This window comes from Sarcophilus harrisii, chromosome 3 (genome assembly GCF_902635505.1).
Source record: "Sarcophilus harrisii chromosome 3, mSarHar1.11, whole genome shotgun sequence".
Taxonomy (NCBI): Eukaryota; Metazoa; Chordata; class Mammalia; order Dasyuromorphia; family Dasyuridae; genus Sarcophilus; species Sarcophilus harrisii.
The window spans coordinates 1,380,931-1,402,468 of record NC_045428.1 but is presented as its reverse complement, the minus strand read 5'-3'; the positions used below and the strand labels follow the sequence as shown (position 1 = coordinate 1,402,468).

The following is a 21,538-nucleotide window of genomic DNA, read 5'->3' as shown; positions in this document are numbered from 1 at the left end:
ACATTTTATCCCCCCATTATAGGTAAAAACTTTTTTTTTTTTTTTTTTAAGTTTTGCATTCCAAAGTCTATCCCTCCATTCCCTCTCCCCGAGACAGTGAGCAATCAGACATAGGTTATAAATGTGCAAGCGTAGAAAGCACTTCCACATCAGTTGTTTTGTACGAAAAGACTCAAAGAAAAGACAAAAATGAATAAGTGCATGAGAACCCGCTTTGGCCTGTATCCATCGCTAGCGGCTCCTGCTCTGGAGCGGATGGTCCTGGATCATCCCCGTCGCATCCCACTCTCACCATCGCTGGGTACGACGCTCACCCAATTCACTTTGTTTTCCGTCAATTCTCGAAGGTCAATCTGAGTTTTTCTCAAATCCTCTGCTCACCCTTTCTTATAGTGCAATAATTCTCCACCCTAATCCTATCTCCAGCTTGTTCAGCCATTCCTCAGGTGTCCCTTTGATTTCCAATTCTTTACCACCACAAAAAGAACTGCTATCAAATGTTGTGCAAATAGGTTCTTTTCCCTTAAAAAAAAAATCTCTTTGGGACACCAGCCTGGCAGTGGTCTCGCTGGGTCAGAGTCCGTATGGTTCCGTCGCCCTTTGGGCTCAGTTGCAAATCACTCTCCAGAATACACGAGGGCATTAGCGTCCCAGCTTTTCCACATCCTCTGCAACAGTTATCGTTTTCCTTCTCTGTCATATTCGCCAATTTGAGAAGTATATGTGGTAGTTCAGGGTTGTTTGGATTCGCATTTCTCTAAGCAATAGAGATCTGGACCATTTCTTCATATGATTATAAAAAACTGTGATTTCTTTGTTTGAAAACTGCCCGTAGGTACCTTTGGGCCATTTGTCAATCAGAGAATGTCTTAGATTCTTATAAAATCAACTTCATTCTCTATATATTTAAGAAATCAGATCTTTATCAGAAGTAATCTGCTTTCTCCAGTTTTCCGCTTTCCTTCTAATTTTGGCTGCACTGGTTTTGTGTGTAATTTTTTTTCTGTAACCAAATTTACCCATTTTGTATTATCTGATGCTCTCTGTATTTCTCCCCTTCTCCAGAGATCTCCCAGACGAACCATTCCCCGCTCTCCTACTCCGCCAACGGCATCTCCCTTGTGGTTAAAGCCTGTGCCCAATCCAACCTCATTGAGGTTCACAGTGAGAGATGCTGGCCAAGATCTGGTTTGTGGGAAGGTCAGAATTTCAACGTCCATTTTAAAAGCAGAACCGTTTTTTCTCACTTCAAGAAGACGGAAACAACACATCTGAACGTTCTTTGTGCAAGGACGCAAACTTGGCGATTCTTTCGAGAAGAATGAAAAGCTCCAGTTGGATCATTTTTTTAATTAAAAAAGACAGAGGAAACGTTCTGAAGACAAAGCGAGCTGGGCCACAAGAAGCCCATGAAGCAGCCGGCCCGGCCGAGACATGCGACATGCAGCCTCAGGCTAGTCCCAGGGGGATCACAAGGACAGCTCCATCAGCAAGCCAGCAAGGGGGCCCAAGGAGGCCGGGGCAGACCCCAATCTTTACTCAAACCAAGCAGAAGCCAACGACTGGCCTGGTCTCCAGGGCGGCACCCCCACCCCCACCCCCGGCCGGTGACCTCTGGCTTCCTCCTCCCAGCTCCTACCTGCACGTTGACGTTGGCCCCAAACTCCAGGAGGCACTGGACCGTCTCCTCCAGGCCCCAGGAGGCCGCCAGGTGCAAGGGGGTCTGCCCATCTCTGGCTTCTTCGTCCCCTTCTCCGTTGGCCCCCGGCTGTCTGGGACTGTTCACGTCACAGCCGCTGTGAGGAAGGCCCCCGGCTGTCTGGGACTGTTCACGTCACAGCCGCTGTGAGGGGGGAGGGGGAAGAGGCTGTCCAGAAGCCTCCAAACTCCACCAGACAACCCCAAGAAGACCTTTCCAGGGCCAGTAGCGGAGACCAAGAGTCTCCTTTGGCTCCTTCTCTCCCACATCAACGTGGCCTCCACCTCTGGCCACCCCAGGATTACCAGAGAACTGGGAAAGCTTCGGTGGAGAAGGAAGCCTTGGGAGGCGACGGGCACAGGGGAAGAGGAAACCACCTGCAGCCTCAGGGAGCCAGGGGGCAGGGGTCTGCCTCCCCAGGAATGACTCGTCCATCAGAGAAGTGGCCCCAGAGACAAGCACTCCAAGGAGCGTCCCAGGCATGGGGAGCCACCGCCAGATGGAAGGGTGCCCTCGGGAGCCAGGCAAGGATGAGGGCAGGCTGGGGTGGGCTCCTACCTGCGGATGAGGAAGCAGGAGACCGCCTCGTTGTTCTCGTCGATGGCTCGGTGCAGGAGCGTCTGGAGGCACCCACCTGGGCCGGGGCCCCAGCACGTGGCATCGCAGCCGTGCCTCACCTGGAGGGACCCCAGAGAGTGCTGGCTGCCCCGGCTGTGCCCCAGATGCCCGGCCTCTCTGCCCCCCAGCTGCCCAGCTTCTGCAGACCCTCTCAGACAAGGTTGGGGCTGATAATGCCTCCTCACCAGCTTTTAAACCCCCTGGTAAGCTCACAGTAACCCCCCTCCTCCCTCCCTCCCCCCCTCCAGGACAGTCTGTGGGCACAGGTGCCCACTCTCCCCCACGCCTGGGCAGCTGGAACCCTGGCCCTTCACCCCCCATTCTCCCAGGCCCGCTATCTCACCAGAGTAGAGGCAATGTCTTCCAGGTCACTTGCTAGGGCGAGCCACAGTGGGGGGTTTCCCTGGTCGTCCAGAACGGACATGTCGGCCCCACGGGTACAGATGGCATCAACCACCAGGGGGAGCTGGTTTCTGATGGCCAGCTGAAGGGCAGTCTCGCCATCCTGGGTCCTAGGAGAGCCCACCCGCACAGCTGCACTAACACCGTCTGAACCCCGGGGTAAGTTGGGGCCAGGCCGCAAGGACGGCCCCCTGACCGGGCCTGGCCGTCCTCCCCCGCTCTCTGCCTCTACCCACGCCACGGAAGCTGGGACACCGGCCACATGCTCCCTTTTTTCTGGTCCCACTCAGGGCGGGTGCTTCAAACGCCTCCCAGACGGGACCCAAGTCAGCCACGGCGGCCAACAGAGGCTGGGGGGGGAGGGAGGGAGGGCGCACGCCGTCCCTTTGGGCCAGGGACACCAGGAATGCTTCAGGGAGGAGCCGCATCGAAGCCGGGCCTTGAAGGAGGCACAGAGATGTGCCCCTTTTTGCTGCCGTTCATTTGCATCTTCCTTCTTTTTTGATCTGGTTTTTCTTGTGCAGCAGGAGAACTGTGCAGATATGTTTGCATATGTTGCGTTTAACATGCATTTTAACATGCCCAACATCCAGTGGATCGCTCGCCATCTGGGGCAGGGCTTTGCGAGGTCTAAAGTTGAAAAACGACCCTCGCATGGATTTGGAAATGAAAAAGCTAAAAGAATAACAGACTAATAAAAAAAAGTATGGAAGAAGCAGCTTCTGGTCACGGGGCATGGCCTGCACAAGGGCCTGGAGGCGGCAGAGAACAGGATGGGCACAGGGAGGAGAGGGGGGCTGCCAGCTACGGGGAGACTGAGGAACTGGGGGCATATCCTTCGGAAAGGGGGAGCCGGGGGGACCCCAGCTTGAGAACACCACCAGATTTGGGCCCCGCCTCAAGAGGAGCGAGCGCCAGGGAAGGAAGGGCCAGGAAGGCCAGAGAGCGACCACATTCCCAGAGGCCCCCGCCCCAGCACCGCCCCGCTCACCGGATGTTGATGTCGGCCTGGTGCTCCAGCAAAAAGAGGGCGCTCTTGTCATCCTGCCGCCGGATGGCCATGTGCAGCAGCGTCTGCCCGTCGGTCATGGTGTCATTGATGGAGGCCCCCGACCCCAGCAGCTGGGCCGCTATCGTGTGCATGCCTGCAATAGGCCCCGGTCCGCAGGTCAGCCCTCACCCCCAGGGTCCCCGCTTCTCCAGTGTGGATGATGCGTTCGGCATGAGGGCACAGCAGGCCCCAGAAGGGTCCGGCAAGGGCGATGGTGACCCTCCTGGATGCCAGAGTCCGCAGCTAACCCCTTCATTCAGCAGAAGGGAGTGGTGCCTGAGGTGCACAGCTTGGGGGGGGGGGGGCCCTGGCAGCGTCCACAAGCCCAAGACAAAAAAGCCTGCATGGGGCCTTACCGGTCCACAACGCCAGCCCCAGCACAGTCTGGTCCCTGGAATCCTTGAGACTGAAGTCTGGGATGATTTGCAGGGAATTGAGCGCATGGAGGGCGTTAGCTGAAAGGAAAGGCAAAAACATGGCAGCCACTTGCAGGCTTCTGGGAAATCCCATTATCCACAGCTTTTCTGACGTTCCTCTGAACTCCTGTCCTGAGAAATGCTGGCACAGGACCGCCCAGTATGGCATGCCCACACCGAGAGGGCACCAGCATAGGACCGCCTGGCATGGGTGCCTATGCCAGAGAGCAAACCCAGAGGTCGAGACCCAAAGAAACATAAGGTGCACAAATCCAGAAGCCTTCACCCGGGTGTTCACTGGGACGACTTGTGCCCGACTTGCAGCAGACCGCACCTTGACACTGATGCAGTGATGGGGGTCCTTGATGAGCCTGAGGGAAGACCCTCGCACCAGCCCCCTGCCCCATATGACTATCCCTGCTCGCTTGGGGGATTTCCCCCTTAATTCCCCAAGGGCCCACCGCTCCATCCTGGGGCAGCCCATATCCGGCATTGGCGCAGAGCAGACCCCAGGAAGCCTCTCCCACACCAGCCAAGCTCTCCCGCCCGGATCCCCATCCCTTTACAGCACCTCCCTCCTCCTGAGCTGTCGCGGCTCAGCTGTTCCTACAAGATGCTTGGTGGATTCTCTGGGATGGGAAAACCACCAGGCTGCCGTGCCCCCTCCCACCCCAGGGGACTCACCTTTCTGCTCCAGGATGACGGACACCACGTCGGGGTGGTTGTAGGCTATGGCCATGTGCAGCGGGGTCTGGAGGTAGACGCCCTCGGCGGGACCGGGGGCCGCGGGTGGGGCCTCCTCCGTCTGTAGGTTCGGGTTAGCGCCCTGCTGCAGGAGCTCGGCTGTCAGGGTGGACAGGCCGTGCCGGCAGGCCGTGTGCAGTGGCGTCTCTCCCTAAAGAGGGTCACGTGGCAGGGGACACTACATGAAAACTGCCAGCAAGGGGCTCAGGCAGCCCCTGCCCCACTGAAGCTCCCTCCCCCAACCTGGGACAAGGGACCGAAAACATCTCTGTAATATGTGCGCCCCAAAAGGTAAACCCGAGGCACCTGACTCCCAGGCCCCGGACCTCGGGGCTCGCCTCTAAATGTCTACTCGTTGTCCTCAAGGAATCAGAGGATCAAGCTGGGGCCAAGGGTCAGTGCAGGGATCAAGGGCTCACGGGATGACCCAGGGGGAAAGGCTGAGGAGGAGGGGGAAACCAAGAGGTTACAGGGTGAGGAGGGGGTTTAACAGAAATGCTGATTCTGGAGTGGAAGGGGCCGAGGAGCTCCAGGCCCCACCCGTCCCGCCTGGTGGACGGGAGGATGGAGGGCTGCGGGAGAAGTCAGCGCGCACCCAAACTAAAGGCAAGAGTTGGGAAAGAGCAAAGATGGGGAACCAGGTGCAGAGCCCAGAGGAAGGAAGAGGAGTGACCAAGAACTCAGCAGGTAGCGGCTACCCCTACCCCGATTGGGGGGGGGGAGGGGGGGGATGGAGAGCAAAGTCATTGAAGGAAGAGAGTTCGCTGAGGGAGAGGAGGCCAGGTCTGAGGAAGGGGCTGGGAGCAAGTCTTGGACGACGAGCGGAAGGCTTCAGAGTCGGCGGGATGGGGAGACGAGACCAGACAGGGCCCCTGGGCTGCCCCCGGTGATCCAGCCGTACACGGCCTTAGGCCCGAACAGACCCTGGGCCCCGTCCACTCACCCATCGGTTCTTGTGATTGACCTTGGCTCCGCTGGCCGCCAAGAAGAGGGCCGCGGCCTCGTTGCCAGAGCTGGCCGCCCGCTGCAGTAAGCAGTTCCCTGTGAGGACGACAGGACGCCTGTGAGTCTCCACGCCACGCCATCGGGGACTGGGAGAAGCTTCCAGGAATGGGGGCCTAGGAGGGTCACTGCAGGGAGCAGCCAGGGCAAGGACAGGGTCGGGGCTGGGGAGGCTTGGGAGGAGGAACAGGAGGGAGCCAAGAGGAAAGGGACATAGAGGCGGGTCTGGACCGAAAGCCGAGGGAGCATCGGACACGCGTGCCCCATGGGACTCTGGGACTGCCTGTGGCACCGCGGGGCCGAAGGAGCCGGGCTAAGTCCCTCCAGGGTCTGCGGGCTTTGCACCCCTGCCCACCTACCCGTCACCGTGTCAGGCGCGTCCGTGTGACTGCCCCGCTGGATCAGCCTGGCCGCGTAGCTGTTCTCATCAAAGGAGGTGCCGTTGACCACAGGCGTGTCGTCGAAGGGGTTCACCGCTTGGTCCGAAGACACCGTGATGTACTGGACGGCGAGCCACAGGGCTGTGCTGCCCTCATGGTCCTTGAGCTCCAAGTCCAGCCTAGGGAAGCCGAGGAGAGGCCCCTGAGATCCTGCCCCCCGGCGGCGGCCCCCCAATGGGCCCCCGTCTCATCCAGGGCTCTCCCGCACGCGCCGCTCGAGAGCTTTGGTTCCCTCCTGGGAAACCCTCCTGTCCCTCTCCTCTGAGCCCTTAATTAGCTGGGGGATGACTTGCATTCTGGCTCTGTTGCAGAAACAAGACCCCGGCTGTAAAACTGACTTCCCAGGATCCTTCCTTTCCAACTTTGGCCAGACTGGTTCTGTCGGTGAAAACCCTTTTTCACTTCATGCAGCCCAAAGTCTCCCTTCTGCACCACATCGTGTTCTGTCCCCCCCCCGTCCCCAAGATCCGAGGTGACTCTTCCTTGCGCTCCACTTACGGTACCATGTCCATGTCTGACCCATGAACCCGCTCTGACCTGCTCTTGTATAACCTGGGTCAGCGCCCAGTTTCTGCCATGCTGGTTCCCAGTTTTCCCAGCAGTTTTTGTCAGACAGAGAGTTCTTCCCCCCAAAGCCAGGTCTTTGGGTCTGTCTATCACTAGACTGCTACGACCGCTGACCGTTGGGTTTTGTACTCGGACCCATTCCACTGTTCCGCTGCGGCTTTGACGAGAGCCGTTTTATGACACACAGGTCTACGCCTAGCAAGCTTTTTTTTCCACTTATTCCCTTGATATTTTTTTTATTTTTTTCTCTTGATATTCTTCACCTTTGGCTTTTGCGCTGGATTTGGTGATGGTGTTGCTAGGACTATGAAGTAATGTTGGGGCAGTCTGATTTCCACAGCGCTGAATAAGCAGATTAGTTTAGGCAAATTGTCATATTTGTTCCTGGGTCTGTCTCAGCAAGGAGACTCACAAATGGAACGTCTCTATCTCTTGCTGGGCTTTGTGGGTGACCCCTAGAAATGCCCAGGACTTCTGGGGGGGGTATTTTCTATTCTGCAACTTTGCTAATGTCGTGATCTCTCCCAGGTAGTTTTTTCACTTGATTTTTAAATTAAATTTACATCACGTCACCTGCAGGGAGGGAGCGTTTGGCCATGACCTCCCCTGATTCCTTGTTTCTTTTCCTGTCTCATCACTCAGGGAAGGGTCAGTGGTGAACGTGGACCCCTCGCTTCACCCCAGGCTTACTGGAAAGGCCCCTGGCCTGCACCGCTCCCATTCTGAGGTGAGCTTCCCTCCTCCTATGCTCTCTGGTGCTGATTTCTCTATTGCTCAGTAAGAACGCGCTGGGTCTCCCCATGAGCTTTTCCTGCACCCTCTGAGACAATCGCACGACTTCTGGGAGTTCTGTCAGTGCCATGCCGCCCCTCTCTCTGACACACTCAAGAGCCCATGTGGGCTGGCCATTTCGGGCAGACGTGGCACCCCCAGGGTCACCTGGCCGCCCGTGGCCGGGCTGTCAGGACCTCATTTTACAGAAAGACTGAGCCTGGGCAGGGCCCGGCCCCCTGCTGTTGCCCGGGTACATACTGTTTGCACTGCAGGAGCTGACTGAAGACAACGTCGTTCCGGGCAATGATCGAAGCATGCAACGGAGTCCTGCCAGGGGAACAAGCGGGACTCAGTCACCTCAATTGCCTTCGGGGGCGGGGAGGGGGGAGAACATCGACACAGCGGGAGGCTGCTCCCCCTGCCTGGGTCCAGCCCTGCGAGCCCGGCGACCACTGACCCTCGAGGCCTGCTTCCAGGCCCGCTGGCTCAGAGGGCAGCTGTCATCAGCCTGGCGCAGCCCCGCTGGGGGTGGAGGCCTAGGGCAGCCTGAGCTTGGGGACTCGGGCAGGGTCATCGGCCCACTCGCCTCCCCTGCTGGCCCTCATTGCCTCATCTCTGAAATGAATGGTGGGGGCCAAATCAGAGCCCCCCCCAGCATTTCATGGGGCCCTGGGAGTGGGGGGCCCGGCCGAGGCTCCACGCAGGGAGGAAGGCCGGGAGGGCGCTTCGAGCCGGCTCCTCCAGATGTCTGGCAAACAACAACTAACGTGCTGAGCCCTTCCTCCCCTGAGGCTGGAGTGCCAGCCAGACCCCCCTGAAGTGAAGGTCCCTCAGGCCCGAGAACAAGATGGGGGACATTTCAAAGAGTGAAGCCACCAGCATGTTGGAAGGGGGCGAGGACCACACGGCCGCCCTGAGCTGTGAAGATACAGCCCTAGGAGTTGCGGCTGCTCTGAGGGGGCCCACAGGCAGGCCGAGCCTAGTGGCCAGCCTTGAGCCCTCTCTCCCCATGGTTCTCTTAACCATCCGGAAGGGCCCAGCATGCTTCTGAGTTTCCTGCTTCCCCCAGCTGGGACAAGAGCCCCCCGAACACAGCTCAAGCGACCCCTGAAGGCTGGGGGGCAATGTCCCCCCCCGCCAGCCACGACGATGCCGTGTGTCAGGCCTATTCATGTTAGGGCCCCAAGCTGGACTCCAGGGCAGGCTAGAAGAACCCCTGGCTGAGGGCTAGATGGCTAGTTTAACAGGGTTCAACTCCACACGCCGTGACCCCAAAGAGACACCAACACCCAGGGAATCCTTGGGGGACTACGTGGGGTGGAGACAGCTGAAGGGGAGACCGCCGTCATGGGGGAGAAGGGGGGCAGGGAGAGAGGTCTCCCCTCCGGCCCCCATGGGAGAGCCCGCCAAGAATCCCGCCCTCACCTCCCTCTGGCGTCCTGCATGTTGGGATTGGCCCCAGCCTGCAGCAGGGACTCGGTGATCCGCGCCATCTCGGAGGCAGCCTCCGCCGTGCCCTTCCTGCAGCTGGACGAGGCCACCAGGTGCAGTGGGGTCTCCTGGGCCCCCGCGGTGGCGGCGTTCACCAGGGCGCCATTCTTGATGAGGAAGGTGGCTGAAAAGCTGTCCCCTGTTGAAGCGGCCCCGCAGGAGGATGTGACCCGTCTCTCATGCATGTGAGCACTTACACGCGGTCACTCGCACACACTTGCACACATTCACACGCGGTCACTCGCACACTCACACTCTGGACAGGACCAAGTCTTGCCTCCATCTACTACCCATCGCTGCCCCCTGCAGACAGCCCAGGAGAAGCTCTAGGCTGCCACTGTTCGGAGGAGGACACTGGGCCCCCTCCCTCGGGCCTGCCTGGGAACCCCAGCCCGCGGAGCCCAGGGCACAGGCCGGGGGAGTCCCACCTCTCTGGATGGCTTTGTGCAGCAGGCTCCAGCCGCTCTTGTCCACCATGTCCACGTCCGCCCTGTGGCTCACAAGGGTGGTGGCGATGCTCTCCAGCCTCCGGGAAAGGGCGAGATCCAAAGCGAGGTCTCCGTTGGGATCCAGCTCGTTCAGCTTCAAAGGCAGCTGGTGCAAACAAGGAGGCCGGTGAGCGATCGGGAGGGACATTTACCTTGGGCTCAGTCACTGCTCTCGGGGCCCTTAGCCCCCCTCCTCCCCTCTGCCCCCCGCCTCTCTCAGCCACCGCAGCCCCCACTACCCCACTCAGCTGCCACTCCCGGGGTCCTCAGCCCCCACTCCCCTTCTCTGCCCCCACTCCCCCCCTTCCCCTCAGCCGCTGCTCCCCACCTCGGCCCCCACTGCCTTCCTCCCCCTCAGACCTTGCTCCCCCCCCCCCCAGCCCCCGTGGGCAGCACCTGCGCGTCCATCTCGATGAGGTAGAGGAAGACGACGTCCTCGCGCTCCAGCCGGATGGCCTTGTGCAGGGCGTGCTGCGTCTTGGAACAGATCATCTGGTAGAGCAGCTGGGCGCTCATGCTGCTGAAGTCCTCCTTGCTCAGGTCATCCTGGGGGGGGGGGGAGGGAGAGCCCACCAGCTGAAGGATCCCGGCCAGCCTGCCCACCCCCTGGCCGCTGACCTCGCCAGCCCGGGGCACCCCCTCCCCCAGACTCACAGGGAGAAGGAGGCCGAGCGGCCCCCCTGGGTGGGGCGTCTTTTAGCCGAGACACCAATTTCCCCACTGAGGAGGTGCTGCTCCCCCTGGAACAAGCCCTGACCCCCAGCCACTTCAGCACCCTGGAGCCCCACGTCTCATCCCACCCAGCCAACCCACCTCGCTCCCCTTCTCCTCCCCCAGTGGGGGTGACTTCCCCAGCAGAATCCAAGGTCCCGCAGAGCAGGGAGGCCCCCTTTCTGTCCCCCTAGTTCCTCATGGTACACAGTAAGCACTGAATAAATGCTCTGTGACTGCTCCCCCAAATAATGTGAACCCCACCCTGTGCTCTCTCTTAGCCAGGAAGACCACAAAAACCGGCCCCGTCACAGCCCCAGTGAGAGTCAGGCCCCTGCTCCCACTGTACAGACCTGAAAACTGAGGAGGAGGCAGGAGCGCCAAAGCTCCCCCCACGTGTGGGAAGGAAAACTGTTCCCAAGTTACTTAAGTGAGGGTGGCTCAAGCCTTCTGCCATGACTCACTGGAGATCCCCAAGTAAACCCAGGGAGCCCGGGCACTTCTTTCCCCCAGCACATCACCACTTCTGAGGCTTCCTCTGGGTCTCCAGCTGTGGTCGAGGGTCGCCCCGCCCGGTTCTCCCCATGGCTACCATTTGTCTCCTCTCCACGCCCCCTGTGGCCGCCATCTGGGAGGACTCCTCCCCTCTTATCTCCTTCCCTCCAACTTTCCAGGCCCTGCTCCCTCATCTCAAGCAGCCAAAGGATCTTCCCACAGTGCCGTGGGTCTGGCCACACACTGCCCTAGTTGAGAGACCCCGAGAGTCCTCAGCTCAGACCCACTGGACATCAAATGTCCTTCAAAGTCGGCCTCCAACACGGTTTTACGTGTGTGTATGTGTCACCCTAAGCAGTCGTGTGTGCACAAGCACGTGTATCATATAGCTATAAATACAAAATGGTACAATGTGCAAATGTGTGTATATTTTGTGTGTGTGTGTATATCGTCAGTCTCGAATGTGCACAGACACACGTCTCTTATAACTATAAATACAAAATATGTATATATTATGTGTGTATTGTATGTGTGTATATGTGTTGTTATACAGTCTCATATGTGCACACACACACATCTCGTATAATACAAAATGGTACAGTATGTAAATAGGTATGTCTAGGCAGATGTCGGCCTGACCAATCAAACCCCCCTCCCGCCCCCTAAGGACAACAATCCTTCTCTGTGCCCACCCCAAAAGGCCCTCTGCCAGTCAGCTAATAAACATTTAGGAAGCCACCAGGCCCAGGGCAGTCCCTGCCCTCCAGGAGCCTGCCCTCTTGAGGGCCCCTCAAAGGAAGTCAGGGGGCTAAGTAGGGGTTGGGGGGCTATGAAGGAAAGGGGAGCAGAACTTACCCAGTGGCTGGCGATGATTTCCGCACAATAGTTCATCAGAGTGGTAGCGTTCAGTTCTTCTGCAGTTTGATAGAAACGGATACAATTTCTCACATTTACCAAGGACATCACTCCTTTCTCACACCTACCCAAAGAAGAAGCAGACCAGGGATGAAGTGGGGAGCTCTGGCGATTCGCTCCCCTCTAAGACAAAGAGCCAGCCGGATGTGTTATGGGGATAAACTACCGGGCTGTTCGTAAAGCCGAGAGATCCACACTAGAGATGTTTGCTAAGGGAATGAGCGGAGAAAAATGAGGGGAAGGACCAAGCCCAGGCAAAAAGAAGTGATTCTGTGCGCCGTCCCCAAAACCCAGCAGGAAGCTCTAGAAAGGGAAATCCCATTCGGAGTAACTACAGACTGTCCAAAACTCCTGGGAGACCAAACCAAGAAACACAATCACAAAAACACTTTATAAAAATGTTATTTTCATTTCTTTCTTTAAATCACTGCTGTTAGTGTTACTACTGGGATTATATCCCAAAGAGATTATAAAGAAGGGAAAGGGACCTGTATGTGCACGAATGTTTGTGGCAGCCCTTTTTGTAGTGGCTAGAAACTGGAAACCGAATGGATGTCCATCAGTTGGAGAATGGCTGAATAAATTGTGGTATATGAAAATTATGGAATATTACTGTTCTGTAAGAAATGACCAACAGGATGATTTCAGAAAGGCCTGGAGAGACTTACACGAACTGATGCTAAGTGAAATGAGCAGGACCAGGAGATCATTATATACTTCAACAACAATACTAGATGATGACCAGTCCTGATGGATCAGGCCATCCTCAGCAACGAGATCAACCAAATCATTTCTAATGGAGCAGTAATGAACTGAACTAGCTATACCCAGAAAAAGAACTCTGGGAGATGACTAAAAACCATTACATTGAATTCCCAGTCCCTATATTTATGCACACCTGCATCTTTGATTTCCTTCACAAGCTAATTGTACAATAATTCAGAGTCTGATTCTTTTTGTACAGCAAAATAATGTTTTGGTCATGTATACTTATTGTGTATCTAAGTTATATTTTAATATATTTAACATCTACTGGTCATCCTGCCATTTAGGGGAGGGGGTGGGGGGGGTAAGAGGTGAAAAATTGGAACAAGAGGTTTGGCAATTGTTAATGCTGTAAAGTTACCCATGTATATATCCTGTAAATTAAAGGCTATTAAAAAAAAATAAATAAATAAATCACTGCTGTTATGGTCAATGTTCTCCTAGTTCTGTTTCACTTCACTATGAATCAGTTATGAGTCTTCCCAGTTTTTTCTGAAATTATCCTGCTCATCATTTCTTAGAGCTCAATAGTACTCCGTCACGATTATCTACCACAACTTATTCAGCCATTCCCCAATTGATGAGCCCTCAATTTTCAATTCTTTGCTACAAAGGGCTGCTCTAGATATTTTTGTACAAAGAGAGTATACCCTGTTCATTAATGTCTTTAGGATGCAAACCTAGTAGTAGTATTGGTCATTCAAAGGGTATGCACAATTTTACCATCCTTTGGCGGAGTTCTAAATGTTCTCCAGAATTGCTACATTATATCACAACTCTACCAGCAGTGCATTAGTGTCCATATTTTCCCACATGCCCTCCAGTATTTGTCATTTTCTTTTTCTGTCAAGTTAGCCTGATATAGGTGGGATGGTATCTCAGAATGGCTTTACATTACTTTTCTCTAGTCAGTAGTGGTATTTTTTTTCATGTAACTATTGATAATTTTGATATTTTTCTTCTGAAAACTGTGTTTTCATATGCTTTGATCATTTGTCAACTGCAAAAAGGTTCTTATTTTTACAAATTCGGCTCAGTTCCTCAGTTGGGGAAATGACTTTTATTGGAGAAAACTGCTGCAAAGGTTTTCCTTTCTAATTTGGGCTGAATTATTTTTGTTTGTGCAAAAGCTTTGAAATTTCATTTAATCAAAATTATCTATTTCACTTCCCACAATCCCCTCCATCTCATTTAGTCATAATTCTTCCCATATCCAGAAATCTGAGAGATACAGTTCTCCTTTTTAAGGAGATCTTACTCTTAAGATCTCATCTTTTAATTTCTAAATCACATATCCATTTTCAACTTATCTAGACACAGAGTATGTATGAGGCACTAGTCTGCATCTAGTTTTTTCCCCCAGCAATTTTTAATCAATGTTGAATTCTTATCCCAAAAGCTTTGGATTTCTCAGACACTAAGTTACAATGGTCATTTCCTACTGCGCACTGTGTACTTAATCTATTCCACTGATCCACCATTCCATTTCTTCACTAGTACCAGACTGTTTTGAAGATTACTGCTTTAAAATTTAGTTTGAAATCTGGAAGTGTTAGTCTGTCTTCCCTAACTTTTTTCCCCATTGATTTCCTTGATATTCTTGAACTTTTATTCTTGTAGATGAATTCTGTTATATTATTATATAAAATAATTCTTTGGTAGTTTGGCTGGTATGCCATTGAATAAGTAAAGTAACAGGTAGAATTGTCATTTTTTATTATGCTGATTTGGCCTACTCATCAGCAAAAATATTTTTCCAACTGTTTAAATCTATCTTTACTTGTGTGAACAAGTGATTTTGTAACTGCAGTTATATAATCCCCAGGTTTCTGTTGGCAGGCAGACTCTCAAGTGTTTTTTTATATTATCTGTAGTTATTTTCCAGTGGAATTCTATTTCTATCCCTTCCTGTTAACTTCTGTTGGTAGCATATTGAAATGCCAATGATTTGTGTGAGTTTATTTCATATCCTGCAACTTTGCTGAAGTTGTTAATTGTTTCAACTAGTTTTTTAGTTGATTCTCTAGGACTCTCTAAATCAAATCTTCTGCAACGACTGAGAGTTTTGTTTCCTTGTTACCTAGTCTTATTCCTTCAATTTCTTTTTCTTATCTTATTGCTAATAGCTAGCATTTCTAGTACAATACTGAAAAATAGTGGGAATAATGGACATTTTTTTCTTCACTTCTGATCTCATTTGGAAGGCTTCTAATTTATCCCGATTATAGATAATGCTTGCTCTTCGTTTTTTTTTTTTTTTCTAGTACACCACTTTTTTTACTGATAAGAAAGCTGAAGTGAATAAAGTCCTCCTAAATGCAAAGTCACTTAGTATTGCTCTTTATCTTTTAGATAAATATGATGTGTCATTTTAAGGAGAGCTCCATTAATCCCAGTGCTTTCTATTGTTTTTTAACAGGAATGAGTCTGGTATTTTGTCAAAAGCTTTTTCTGCATCTATTGATACAATCATGTGATTTCTGCTGGTTTTATTATAGATATGGTCAATTATGCTGATGTTGTCTTAATACTGACATTTATACCAGGAATATCTCATACTGGGATTAACTGTTTCTTAAATGGTGGGATTCACATGTGAATCCATCTGATCCTGGGGATTTTTTTCTTAGGAAGCTCATCAATAATAAGTTCAGTTTCTTTTTTTCTAAGTTTAGGTTATTTAAGTATACTATTTTCTCTTCTGTTATTTTGGGCGGTTGATGTTTTGTAAATATTCACCCATCTCATTTAGATTGTCAGTTTTACTTGTATGTAATTGGGCAAAATAACTCTTAAGAATTGCAATAAATTCATCTTCACTAATGATATATTTAGTCTTTTCATTTTTGGATGCTAGCAATTTAATTTTCTTCTTTTTTAAAAAATAAAATTAAACAAATGTTTATTTGGGGGGTTTTCCCTCATAAACCAGCTCCTAGTTTTATTAATGATTTCAATAGTTTGTTAATCTCTCCTTTGATGTTTAGGGTATTCATTTTGGTGTTTAATTGAGAATTTTAAACTTATTCTCTTTTCTAATTTCTTGCATGCCCAATTTATTGATCCGCTCTTTCTTTTATTGTTATATGCATTTAGAGATATAAATTTCTCGCTAACTACTGCCTTGACTGCCTTCCACAAACTTTGCAATGTTTCGTTGTTGCCATTGTCTTTAATGAAATTTTGATTATTTCTATGATTTGCTTTTTGACCTTATTATTTAGGATTAGATTAGTTAGTTTCCAATTAGCTTTTGATCTATGCTTGTACTATCTTTTATTAAATTTGATTTTTATTGTATTGTGGGCTAATGCATTTACTAATTCTGTTTTTCTGCATTTGATTATGAGGCTTTTATGACCTAATGATTACATGGTCAATTTTTGTGAAAGTATAGCAAAGAAAAAGGTATCCTCCTTTTTTTGCACATTTCCATTCAATTTTCTCCAGAAGTATATGCTCCTTTTTCTTCACATTCCTGTTTGATTTTCTTCAAAGTTCTAGCATATCTAACTTTCCTAAGATTCTATTCCTTGAGTTCAAGGAGATTCATCTCCTTGACTTCATCCTTATCTGTTTTGTGGTTAGATTTTTAGGTTAGGTTAGATTAGCTCCAAGAGGGAAAAGTTGAGGTTCTCTGCTATTATACATTTACTCTCTGTTTCCTCCTTAATTTTTCCTTTATGAATTTGGACGCTACGCCATTTGGTGCATACATATTGGCTACTGATACCACAATTCATTATCTATAGTTCTTCTTAGCAAAATGTAGATTCCTTATGGAGTGCTTGTTTTTTTTCTTTTTTTCTGAGATCATGATTGTTACCTCTGTCTTTTTTTATTTCAATTGACACAGATTAGATTTGACTCCAACTCTTTATTTTAACTGTGTGTGTGACTTTTTGTTGCAAGTGTGTCTCTTGCACATAACATATTGCTAGATTCTGGTTTCATATCCATTCTGCTCTCCTTTTCTGTTTTATGGCTAAGTTTATCTCATTCATATTCACAGGTGTGACTACTAATAGTATATTTTCCTCCATCCTATTCTCTTCTCTTTATCCCTCTCTCTCACTTTTTATTTTGTCCCTTCTCTAAAATCTGTGTTATTTCTGACCACTGCCTTCTTTTACCAGCCCTCCCTTTTATCACGACCGCTCCTTCTCTCTCATCCCCTGGCCTACTTCCCTGTTGGATCAGATAGATTTCTATTATCAATTAAATTTATATATTCAAGCACTGTCCACCCTGACTCTATTTCCCCCTCTACTGTAAAAACTTTTCCTGGCATGCCTCTTTTAAGATAAATTTCCCCTTTCTCTTTCTCCCCCCTCCCCCCCCAGGGCAATCCTCTTTCCCACGTAGCCATTTTTTTACATGATCCAAAAATAAATGATTCACTTTTACAATCTCTTTCTACATAGAATCCTTTAAACTGTCCTAATAAAGTTATTAGATGATACATGTTATTATCTATCAATATGGAAAAGTAAACAGTTTAACTTTTTTGAGTCCCTTATGATTTCTCTTTCAAGTTTACCTTTTAATGTTGCCCTTGAGCCTTGTGTTTGGAAAGTCAAATTTTCTATTCAGTTCAAGTCTTTTCATTAGGAAAGTTTGAAAGTCCTCTATTGCATTAAATATCCATTTTTTTCCCTTGAATGATTTTATTTAGTTTTGCTGGGTAAGTTATTCTCTGTAACTCTAACTCTTAAGCATTTTGGAATACCATATCCTAATCCAGGGGTCATCAAACCTTTTAAATAGGGGGCTAGCTCACTGTCCCTCAGAGTGCTGGAGGGTCGGACTATAGTAAAAACAAAAACTTTGTTTTGTGGGCCTTTAAATAAAGAAACTTCATAGCCCTGGGTGAGGGGGATAATTGCCTCAGCTGCCGCATCTGGCCCGGCCGTAGTTTGAGGACCCCTGTAATCCTTCTGCTCCTTTAATGTGGTGGATGCTGGATCTTGTGTGATCTTCACCGAGGCTCCATTTGAATGATTGCTTTCTGGCTGCCTGAAGTATCTCTTCTTTTACGTGGGAGCTCTTCAATTTAGCTATAATAATCCTGAGAGTTTTCATTTTGAGAATCTTGTCAAGGAATCAATTGGTAGATTCTTTCAATTTCTATTCTACCCTCTGATTCTAGGAAATTAGGGCAGTTTTCCTTGATGATGGCTTTTAGGCAGTCCCATAATTCTCTCTCCTTGATCTAATTTCCAGGTAAGTTGTTTTTCCAAGAGATGTTTTACATTTTGTTCTACTTTTTGATTCATTTGACTTTGTTTTATTGTTTCTTGATGTGACAGTCATTAGCTTCCAATGCCCATTCTCATCTTTAAGGAATTATTTTTTTGAATGAGCTTTTGTGCCTCCTTTTCCATTTGGCCAATATTGCTTTTTAAAGAATTATTTCCTTTAGCATTTTTGTGCCTCTTTTACCAAGTATTAACTGTGTTTTCATAATTTTCATATGTTGTTCTCATTTCTTTCCCCAATTTTACTTCTACCACTCAATGTGATTTTGAAAATATTTTAAAAATTTCCTCCAAGAATTCTTATTAGGCTTATGTAGAATTCAATTTTTAAAGCTATTTTGTTATTCTTATCTTCCGACATTATATCTTGGTCTTCTCTGTCAACATAGTTACTTTTGTGGTCAGGGTTTTATGTTGTTTGCTCATTTTCTAGCCCATTTCTTGGCAGGAACTGTCTGAAGCTTTAGGGTTTTTTGCCCTGCTCTTTTCAGAGCTAGTTCTGAGGACGTGCAAGTTGTCAGTGCTTCCAAGATAGTATAAACCAGGGAGAGATAGTGTCACTGCTCTCTTGGTCTATTCTCTGCTCCTTACCTAGAAAGGGGTCCTGATTCCTTGGAATTATAAATGATATTTCATGTTCCCCAGTGCCGCTCTTCCCTTGGGATGGGAAACAACACTGTTCCTTAGGGTTCCTGGTCCTGACTTCCAGTCTGGCCTTAGACACGTCCTACCTGTGTGACTTTGGGGAAGTCACTTCACCCTCTTTGCCCCGGTTTCCTTGCCTGTAAAATGAGGTGAAGAAGGTAATGGCTGACTCCTCCAGTTTTTTGCCAAGAAAACCCCAAACAGGGTCACAAAGAGTCAGGCACAGCTGAAATGACTAAATAACAACAGGAAACAATCTGAGAAATGCAAGTTAAAGTGACCTCATGTCCAACCAACTGGTGAAGTTCCCCAGCGAGAAAAGCGACTAATGTTGGAGGGCTGCTGGAAAGCAGGGCTGCTCACTGCCAGGTCCTTCCCTGCACGGAGGTTTCCGCCACAACTATGCCGTGCCCCAAGAGAGCAAAGGAAGAGGGAAAGGAGACGTCTGCACAAAGATCCAGAGACAGCTATTTTGGGGTGGCGTCAACCAGGAAACGACTGAATGAAGACCGGCCCGGGCATTAACAGAATAGCCCAGTCCTGTAAGAAGCCATGAAGAGGCAAAGGGAGGGAGGAGGACTGGGGTAGCTTGCTGAGTTGCAGTCAGGAACACCCAGGTTCTAATGCAGTCTCTGACCCCACTGAGTTCTTCAACTGGAAAACAGAGACCCGACTTCCAAGATGGCCACGGGATCATCTTGTAACTCGGCGATATTTAGCAAGTGCTTGGCCCAGTGTCTGGCATCCAACAGGTGCTCACAAAATTACCATTTTCTGTATGGCAAACGTTGGTAAAAAGGACTCTGATCAAACCAACGACCAGCCATCCTTATGATGATGAAAAAGGGACCATCCCTTCTCAGCTCTCCCTTTTGCTAGATTTAATCAACTTCTTCCCATATTATTTCAGTTCTAGATTTTGTTTTCAGACAGCAAGAAGAAAGAAAAACTGTAACCGCTCAGAAAAGAGCAGACGGAAGCGCCAGAGGATGAAGACAAGCTTGTCACTGTCCAATTCAGAGTAAAAACCGCACTCAAGAGCAGAAATTCCATGTCACGTACGCTCGGTTTTTCTGTTCTTTGTCTGTCGACATGCTCAGGTGTTCACATCAAGCTCATTCAAAAAAGGAGAATTCCTTTTTAAAAAGCGGTCCTGAGCCTAGAACTGTCCAAAGGTCCCGACTGTGTCCCAGCGCGGCTCCCCAGTCTTGCGAGCCCTGTTTCCAGGTCTGGGTGACTCACCTTTCCCGCAGGAGCTGCAGCTGGAAGCGGTTGGCCAGCCTCATCAGCTCTGTCAAGAAGACATCATCTTCCTTGAGCTCCAAGTCATCGGTGTAGACCCAGCGGAGCAAGGCCATGGTCACCTCAGGATCAGCGTCTGTGTAAGAAAAAGCAGCCTGTCAGTCCCAAAGCCTTCTGCCAGGCAGGGGGAGGGGGGAGGGGCATGCAGGAGGGGTGCCTGGGCCAGCCGGACCTGGCTCCGGCCACCAGGAAATGCTCTTCCAGCAGGAGAGCAGCATGTCATCCCTGCCTCAGTGGCCCCGGTATGTGGGGAGGAGAGCTGATAAAAGGGGGGAGTGTGTCAGAGAGCACACTTAGGGGTGCCACAAAGGGCCAAGCCTCAGCACCATCCTGGTTATGGGCGCACGGCAGGAAGAGGGAATCCAGATGGGAGGACAGGTTTGGGGATAAATGGGCTTTGCTCATGGAGCCTCCTATTCAGAGCAAGCCTGAAAAGAAGGGGGCACCTGTCAAATGGGGGTCAGCTGGACCAACGGTTCTGGGGCCTGCTCTAGATTGCTCTGGATTTCTACCCACCGCCTGCCCTGGAATCCAAATCAGCAGAACCAGCAGAGAGCCATTCGGAGTGGCGCAAAGAGAGTGACCGGACACCCAGGGTATGCAATTCGCAGGTGCCCCAAGGAGGGCCCGCAGGAGAGAGTCTCCACACTCGCCAAAAGAGCCACGGCAGCTGGGAATAAAGGGGGCACGGCACCCATGGCCCGGGGAACGGCTGAACCGATGTGGAACGTGGAATGGAAGAAACCGAGTCTGACGTGAAGAGGCCGCTGGGGTGAACCCAGGCCATCACATTTATTAACGGCCTACTGCGTGCACTAGACTGTGGGCTGCCAGCAGGGTCAGTTGTTTTCTTCTTAAAGTCACTTAAAAAGATCACTTGTTGGATGGGAGGGCTCTCTGAGGTGGGGAAGCCGAGAAGGTGATATGCAAAAGTGCCATCGAGAAAAACTGATTTTAAAAAGTGTTTAAAGAAAGGGGACATGGGGCAGCTAGGGGGCACAGTGGATAGAGTACCAGTGCTGAAATCAGAAGCACCCGGGTTCAAATCTGGCCTCGGACACTTAACACCTCGGGCAAATCACTTAACCCCAGTTGCCTCAGCAAAAAAATGACAGAGGACGCATGATCCCAAGAAGAGGGGAGGGGGCCTCCCCCTCCCCCACGTCTCTGCAGGGGCGGAGGCCTGTCCAATCCTTTCAGTGCTCGCCCCTCTGGCAGGTCCCACACAGGCCTCTCTGCTGTTCCCAGCACACAGGCCAACTCCCGAAGGCCGTCCACCCCCTCGGCCTCCCACTTTTTTGTCCCCTAAACCCCCCACTTTCTTGGGCCTCTTGTTAAAGCACGCCAACATGCCCGCTGGGCTCACCCAGGAGACACACCCCGCCGCCAAGCTGGCGTGACTGCTTCCCCAAAGGGCTTTCCCCAGAACAGCCGCCCAGACCCCAGCAGGCAGAGACTCACCCGAAAGGTCCAGTTCTTCAGTGGAAGCCAGACTGGTCAAGCTCCAGTTCTCACTGCGCGCGGCCAGCACAAACTTATGGGCGTTGATGAGCTGATCACCAACCTTGATTTTCAGGTCACTGGCCAAGGAAAAGAGCTACGTGAGCCGAGCAGCACCAGGCAGCCCCCCAAGTCCAGCCCTTCTGTCTGTCTGTCTGCCTAGAGAACCCTCAGAAGCCCAGCTTATGAAGTGGAAGCAAAACTTTCGGGGGCCCACAGTCTAGACTCTCCACCTTAGCGCTGATGGGCATCCTT

The 21,538-nt window shown here is 50.8% G+C and overlaps 1 protein-coding gene across 4 annotated transcripts in view; it reads right to left on the bottom strand.

Moving 5' to 3' along the window:
• The window catches only part of ANKFY1 (ankyrin repeat and FYVE domain containing 1), a 44,411-nt gene that overhangs the window by 10,309 nt on the left and 12,564 nt on the right, over nucleotides 1-21,538 (bottom strand). For 3 of the 4 annotated variants that reach the window (XM_031957372.1, XM_031957373.1, XM_031957374.1), the window contains 15 exons: nucleotides 21,245-21,363; nucleotides 19,724-19,859; nucleotides 11,754-11,877; nucleotides 10,089-10,238; nucleotides 9,633-9,798; nucleotides 9,139-9,343; nucleotides 7,972-8,040; nucleotides 6,292-6,491; nucleotides 5,874-5,971; nucleotides 4,871-5,081; nucleotides 4,127-4,225; nucleotides 3,711-3,864; nucleotides 2,661-2,829; nucleotides 2,258-2,376; nucleotides 1,640-1,796 (listed from right to left, as the gene is read on the bottom strand). In XM_031957372.1, coding sequence (XP_031813232.1) covers nucleotides 1,640-1,796; nucleotides 2,258-2,376; nucleotides 2,661-2,829; nucleotides 3,711-3,864; nucleotides 4,127-4,225; nucleotides 4,871-5,081; nucleotides 5,874-5,971; nucleotides 6,292-6,491; nucleotides 7,972-8,040; nucleotides 9,139-9,343; nucleotides 9,633-9,798; nucleotides 10,089-10,238; nucleotides 11,754-11,877; nucleotides 19,724-19,859; nucleotides 21,245-21,363 — 2,176 coding nt within the window. Of the gene's footprint in view, nucleotides 1-1,639; nucleotides 1,797-2,257; nucleotides 2,377-2,660; nucleotides 2,830-3,710; nucleotides 3,865-4,126; nucleotides 4,226-4,870; nucleotides 5,082-5,873; nucleotides 5,972-6,291; nucleotides 6,492-7,971; nucleotides 8,041-9,138; nucleotides 9,344-9,632; nucleotides 9,799-10,088; nucleotides 10,239-11,753; nucleotides 11,878-17,118; nucleotides 17,373-19,723; nucleotides 19,860-21,244; nucleotides 21,364-21,538 lie in introns of those variants that run through there. The other variant, XM_031957375.1, reaches the window with a different exon arrangement.